The 1135-nt window shown below is 38.9% G+C and overlaps 1 protein-coding gene across 1 annotated transcript in view; it reads right to left on the bottom strand.

Annotated features, from left to right (window-relative positions):
* LOC105826280 (EF-hand calcium-binding domain-containing protein 6-like) overlaps window positions 1-333 on the bottom strand; it is a gene marked incomplete at its 3' end in the record, with an annotated part of 192321 nt that extends 191988 nt beyond the window's left edge. The window contains exon 1 of the mRNA XM_012664235.1: window positions 201-333. Within this exon, the coding sequence (XP_012519689.1) occupies window positions 201-333 (133 nt within the window). The remainder of the gene's footprint in view (window positions 1-200) is intronic.
* Between the last annotated feature and the right edge of the window lie 802 nt (window positions 334-1135).

Genomic DNA, 1135 nt, shown 5'->3' with positions numbered 1-1135 from the left:
ATAACTTTTCGGCAAATGGCTTAATCAATGCATATCTCAGTTTTCCCATATAGAAAACAGAGATAAAAACCAAACCTAATTCATAGAATTAGTGTGAGGATTAAATGTCACAAGAAACCTTTGTATCAAGCCCAGTACATAATCAAACATAAATGAGTGCTATCTACTGTTAATGTTATTATTTGCTCATGACTACTCACTCGAAGATGAAGGTCTGAACATATTTTGGAAACCATTCCTTGAATATAATCTACATGGTGAAGAATGGGGTCTTGAACATGTAAATTTTCGCGTGTGAGGATATGAAGTAAGCCAATCTGGTATAATAGCCATTTTGCACTTTAAATCCCTGTTATATAAAAGAAAACAGATTACATTATCTTAAAGCATACATTACAAATGTGGCCAATTTCCTATCTATTCCTTCTTTGAAAGGACAGCTGGAGAGTGTAAAAATCATGCTAGTCATGATCTGCTTGCTGATGTTTCAAAGACTATTCTTAAGGTGGACACAAAATCATGATTTTGGTCTCCTTGTTTTTAGTAGATCCAATAAACTTCAATAATGGCAAAATTTAGAGGTTTTTGAATAGGAAAATCCATCTATATTTTGACTACCACCGATTCATTTCTTTGGTAGACAGTAAGAGGAAGAAAGTTTGGATTCTCTGAGATCTCTCGAAGTGCCTCGCTATAAATTCAACACACACTCAGAGGCAGAGCTGGGGGTGACAGCAGCAAAGATGGTGGAGTAAAGACCTCTGAAAACCCTCTCCTCCATAAAGTCAACGGGAACACTGGCAAAAAATTGTCAAAATCAATTTTTGCAGAACTCTGGAAATTAACCAAGGGCTTGCAGCAATCTGGGGAGCATTTATTAATAAAAAGTGTCTGAATCTCAATATGAAGAGCACACTTTGTGGCATTTTAACCTGCCCTACTCCCTCTCTTGTCCGTCCCCCTTGCCCCCCCCACCATCTCTGACGAAGCCTTGAAAACCAACAGCCTGTGATCACAGTGAAAACACAGCCTGACAGTCACTGAAGACGGCAGAACAGAGCTGGAGCTCCTTCAAAGTCCCACTTCCAGAAAATTACCATTATTTGACCTGGTGGTTCCCTGAAAGCCCCCATTC

The sequence above is a fragment of the Propithecus coquereli genome, unplaced genomic scaffold, assembly GCF_000956105.1.
Source record: "Propithecus coquereli isolate 6110/MARCELLA unplaced genomic scaffold, Pcoq_1.0 Scaffold876, whole genome shotgun sequence".
In the NCBI taxonomy this organism is placed as follows: Eukaryota; Metazoa; Chordata; class Mammalia; order Primates; family Indriidae; genus Propithecus; species Propithecus coquereli.
This window is presented reverse-complemented; position numbering and strand designations above follow the sequence as displayed.